Source organism: Lathyrus oleraceus, chromosome 7, assembly GCF_024323335.1.
Source record: "Lathyrus oleraceus cultivar Zhongwan6 chromosome 7, CAAS_Psat_ZW6_1.0, whole genome shotgun sequence".
Lineage (NCBI taxonomy): Eukaryota > Viridiplantae > Streptophyta > Magnoliopsida > Fabales > Fabaceae > Lathyrus > Lathyrus oleraceus.
The window spans coordinates 545,729,597-545,735,112 of NC_066585.1; the positions used below are offsets into that span (position 1 = coordinate 545,729,597).

The 5,516-nt window shown below is 27.6% G+C and overlaps 1 protein-coding gene across 1 annotated transcript; it reads left to right on the top strand.

The window, feature by feature from the left end:
• The first annotated feature begins 4,583 nt into the window (after positions 1-4,583).
• Positions 4,584-5,516, top strand: LOC127108016 (uncharacterized). The gene is made up of 2 exons (XM_051045381.1): positions 4,584-4,866; positions 4,984-5,516. Exons 1-2 carry the CDS (start codon positions 4,710-4,712, stop codon positions 5,229-5,231), a joined length of 405 nt encoding a protein of 134 aa, XP_050901338.1. The 5' UTR covers positions 4,584-4,709; the 3' UTR covers positions 5,232-5,516.

Here is a 5,516-nt window from a genome sequence, read left to right on the forward strand (position 1 = left end):
CCAAGCTACCATGAAAATGAGTAGCTAAGTCTTCCATTTGTCAAGGTTAGATGTAGGTGATTGCTAGCTTTGTGTGTAAATGTAAGGATCCTCATATGTAAACTCTTTAACGGTAAATATATGATGAAAACTTTGTTTCTATTTAAAACTCTTTGTGTTGGTATTTGATCGAGAGATGTTTACCGATTCTTGACCTAGGTTTTCATCCAAACTTGTTTGTTAGCTAGAGATAGTAACGAATGATTTTGTTCACCATAAGGTTGAACCAAAACGTTGTCTTTTTGATAGATTGTGTTCGAGAGAAACAATGGATCAAAATGGCAAAACTCACAATGGGTGTTCGAGAGAAACGCATTGAGAGGACTTTGTGAAATTATTTATCATCTAAAGGAGTTTATAAGATGATTGACCGAGCAAATACATGCAAAGCAAATGTAATCATTGAAACCTAACTTTGACAATATTTCTCATATTAATCAAAACGTAACTTTTACCGCAATTAATTACTTTGTATGCAAGATAACTTGATTAAAACCAAAACCCTAGTGTTACATTAAGTTAAGATTAATTCAACCATTGAACGGCAGTGATATCTTACAATCTCTGTGGATACGATAACAAAAACCCGACACTTAAAAACTGTCTCAACACTCTGGAAACTCTGAATAATTGCTTTAACAATAAGTTACATTTACTTATGATCAGTGTTAATATTGGTATGTTTGGGGCAATGAAAGAAAAAATAACCAATTCTCTGTTCTATTATAATAGAGAGTATAGGCAGACTTGGACATACAATTGATTCAATTTGAATTAGTTAAAAACATGGATACCTTATTCTATCAAAACAAAAAGAAATGGAAAACGAAACCTATTTCTAGATTCAATCGAAGGTAAAAAGAGTGTCATGGTTGATATAATGTCAAAAATAATGATAGGTATGTAAAAAAAATACCTTTATTCATAATTAATCCTAAATAGGATGAACTTATAATGAAGGAATCAATTCGACCATCAAATTATTGATTATACTAAGTCAATTCTTAGAAAATACTCAATCAAACCACATTTTTTATAAGTGGGGAAAATCCCACCTTACAAGCCAGTTTTATAGAGTTTAGTTAGGTTCAACCACATTTTTTTAATATTTACCTTACACAATCACATTATCAAACTTAAACCTTTAGCTATAAATACATTTTGTTAGGATACAATGCAAGAATGAAATGGGCTATACTATTTGATATTAACACCAGAAATATTTTTATATCAAGATATATTACTCACCATAACCATATACGACATTACCATAACATAAACCCTTAATTTTATTGGACTTATCATACTCCAAAAACCTATGATTAAATTGAGCTTGAACATAATCCTCTAACCACCATTAATGTTAATTCATCAACTTATTCTACATTCATTAATGATATAACTCTTTCACATCACAACAATCAACCTCATTCACCTATTTTTACAATTATAAACCTTCCACCAACAAACCTTCATATCTTTATGATTATTTTTTCAATCTCTAAGCAATTTTTACTAGACCGCCATCTTAAGATATATTCTATCTTATATCAAACTACCATTTTTATTCTAATATTTCTAAATCAAGTGAAAAATTCGTGATACCTTTGAACATTGATACTAATCCAAAATATTACAAAGATGATAACTAACTCCACTGTTGAATTGATGTCATGAATTTACAATTACATTATTAAAAACATAATAAGATTTGGATAATTGTTGATCTTTTTGCATATATGAATCCCTTTGGAAATAAATGGATGTACTAAATTAAAATTGAAGTTGACAGAGCTATTGAGAGATATACTTCTAAGTTAATAGCAAAGGGATACAATCATATTGAAGGGTTATACTTCATTAATACTTTATCTCCAATTGTTAAAATCATCATTATTAGGATTCTAACTACACTTTCTTCCACTAATTCTTGTCATTTACATCAAATAGATGTGAACAATGATTTCCTTTACGGGAATCGCAAGAGGATGTCTTTATAAAAATCCACAAGGAGTGGATAATTCTAAGCTCAATCACATATTTTAGATTGTTAAATTTATCTATATGGATAATTGGATTTGATTACCAAATCACTGATCAAAACTTTCTATGTTTTTTTCCAGTGAGATCACAAAATATGGTATTCATGGCTCTTTGATATATGGTGCGTGGATTCTCGAGTCCGGGCTTTATAATAACCATTCATTCAAATATCTTAAGCACGCATGGAATTTGAGTACCAATCCATGAAAGTAAGACAATTGTGGCTAGATGTAACATCAAATAACATATAGACCATTGTATTCCATATTCATCTATTTGGGTTATTACAGGTTGTGATAATCAATGCACATTTTGAATTGATTGTTCATCTTAATACCAAACACTATGTTAGACAATTATTTGATGTATCTAGTTGTTTTGATAAAACTCTCCTTTATAAATATTTCTACTTTATCTTGATAAAAGTTGGAGAGTTGTACACATGTTATGTGCTACATCACAACCACAACATTAATATAAGATCATGTATCTAAAACGTTTTAGAACAACAAAATACGATAAGTTCAGCAAAAATGACCTAAACCTTGATTTTAAAAATAAATGAGTATATAGAAAAAGTTTAAAGACATATAAGCTACGCATAGAGATTAAGATTTGTAGTTAAACACGTAATTTTTTTTTCTTCAAAAGTTTAGAGATATTTACCAAAGTTAGGGCATAACACCAAGACTTAAATAACATTTATAAAAGTACTTACAACCACCTTTTAAGATCTTGATACATCTTCGTGGTTCTAAGATGAATATTCAAACTACTTCTGTGACCTTCTTTTATAATTCTCTTCTTAAACTCTGGGAAATCCAACACACAAACTTTGTCTCGAAACTTGTTGATTCCATTATTTTTCACACTGAAATCTATTCTTTTTCTCTTGGTTAACCAGAGGTGAGTTGGACTTGTGAGTTGGAGTTCAGGGACTCACCAAAGTCAAATTATTCCACAAGATTCAAAGAACATTTAAAAAAATACTTACCGATCACCTATCAAAATGATCCTCGCATCGACAACAGGAGTTGAATCCACACGTTCTTGATCTGTTAGTCAACTTCTTACCAATTGAGTCAATCTATATTAAGAATACACCTTATTCTTTCTATATAATGTAAATAAAAAATCAACTATTTTTTTAATAAATGTGCTTAAAAAATTATTGATGTAAATATTTATAGATTAAAATATTAATTTATTGCAAAAAGAAAAAATTAAATGGCTAATTTGTTTAAAATGTATTACTTAAATGACCAAATTATTCAATTATTCTGAAATACTTTCGCCTTGTGTTTTTAAATTAATTAATATTATTATTTTTTATATGACTACTAACAAATATTATACTTTATTTTATTAATAAATAAAAATACTTCAAAATAAAATTGATGAAAATGATATAAAGGTCAGTTTCATCCATTTTACATTGAGTGACGCAATGGGCACGCAACAATCCGAGTCTTAGTCCCAAAGTCCCATTTTCTCACTATTTTCTCCTTCTAGAAAGAAAGATCATATATGCTTTCACCTTTGACTCATCCTCATAAATCAATATATATATATATATATATATATATATATATATATATATATATATATATATATATATATATATATATATATATATATATATATATTCATATTCGTTTCTAGTGAAATTTTATTATTTATAACAAAATAATATATTTTATAGATGAAAGTTTCCATAAATTTATAAATATATTTATATTTCAAAAAAATAAATGTAAAAGATAATTTATATATAAAATTGATTGGGACTGATCCACGGTATTAAACTTTACAGTGTAAAACTGCAAATACATAAAAATTAATCTTTAAAAATATTACATTAATTTGTTTCTAAAAAAATAATAAAGTTATGGTTTAACATTCATCCTCTTGTTGTCGTACTATGAATTTGTCCTACTTTCCCAACATTCATTTCTAAGAAACTTCCTTTAAACCAACCAAGAAATATTCAAATGTAGTTTGCTCACACCTTTCATTATATCATCCCAACAACTAATTTACCCATAAATCCATATTATTATTAATATTATTTTTATCTAGATGGTTTGAATTAGATGAAAATAAATTAGTTCTTGATATTTTTATCAATAATATTTCCTTATATTTTTTATTAACATAGTAACAAAAATTATAATTTTTTTTTATCTAAATAACAAACATTCTGAATTAGGATTCATTATTATTTTTATTTTTTTTAAAATAAATCATATTCAAACTTATAATCGACTAATCTAAAAGTGCTAATTTTTTTACCGTCAGAAACATGATCTAATACATGTTTGCAACTGATTAATTTTATTATTCTACATTCATAGTAATAAAATAAATTTGCACATGGTTTTCCATTAATGTTAATTTATCTCTTTTTCTCTTTAAAGAATTTTATCTTCTTTTTTTCCAACCGGTGTAACGTGTGAAGCTTCATGAAAAGCACTTTCTCATTTTCTCTATTCAATATTTATAAAAGGCTCTTTCATCTTCTCAACAGTCAACAACACAAGTCCTCCTTTTCTCATATACTTCTCACAAGACAAGACAACAACGTTGTTGTTTATGTTTCTTCTTCCTCTGTTGTTCCAAACAACAATATGTCATCGATTTCACAAGGTCTTGTCTTAACAACAGCTATGGTTCTTTCAACCACCGTTCTTTACCTTACTTTCTGTAAACCAAAACCATCCTTTCAAATTCATGAAACCGAAAATTCCCAGGATAAACTGATTCTACGATCTTGTTTATACTCAGGTAATTTATAATTCAATTCATTCATAAAGAAAAATACTCTGTTTTTCACATGAAATTATTTTATATAAATTATAAAATTCTTACTTTGTTCTATTTTTTTAAAATAATTTTTTATAGATGAAAAGAAGAGGGAAAAAAGAAGGAAGAAGAAAAAGGTAAAGTTTTCCGAAAATGTGATGGTGAAGGAAGAAGAAAGTGAAAGTAATGAGGAAATTATAGAAAAACAGGGGAAAAATGAAAACAGAGTATCGATAAATAAATGCAGAAATGAAATTCGTGAAGAACGTGGAATGCCAGCGAATAGAATTGCTTTGTATAATGGAATTTTAAGAGATAGAGTTCATAGAATCGGGTCATGTCACTGATCATCATCATCATTATCCTTTTGGAAATTAGAAGTTAGAATTTTCAGGGTATGTAATTGCTCTGTTTTCTTTTTATTTATTTTAGAACAAGTGCTGGGAACAATATTTGAAAGTTCACGAAAAAAGGGTTGGGATTATGGAGAGGGTGGTCTTATGAGAAAAAGGGGAAGAAGTTGGAAAAGAAATATAATGTATTTTTGTGGTTGTAAATAGTTGCTTGATTTTGTCCAACTCATACCAATTTTATGAGTGAAATCAATATATACCTGAAACAATAATTGAATA

Bases quoted from the DNA above. Each gene is read 5' to 3' on its own strand.
- LOC127108016 (XM_051045381.1), top strand. From the start codon at position 4,710: ATGTCATCGATTTCACAAGGTCTTGTCTTAACAACAGCTATGGTTCTT. The intron at 4,867-4,983 runs GTAATTTATAAT...AATTTTTTATAG, and splicing joins ACGATCTTGTTTATACTCAG to ATGAAAAGAAGAGGGAAAAA.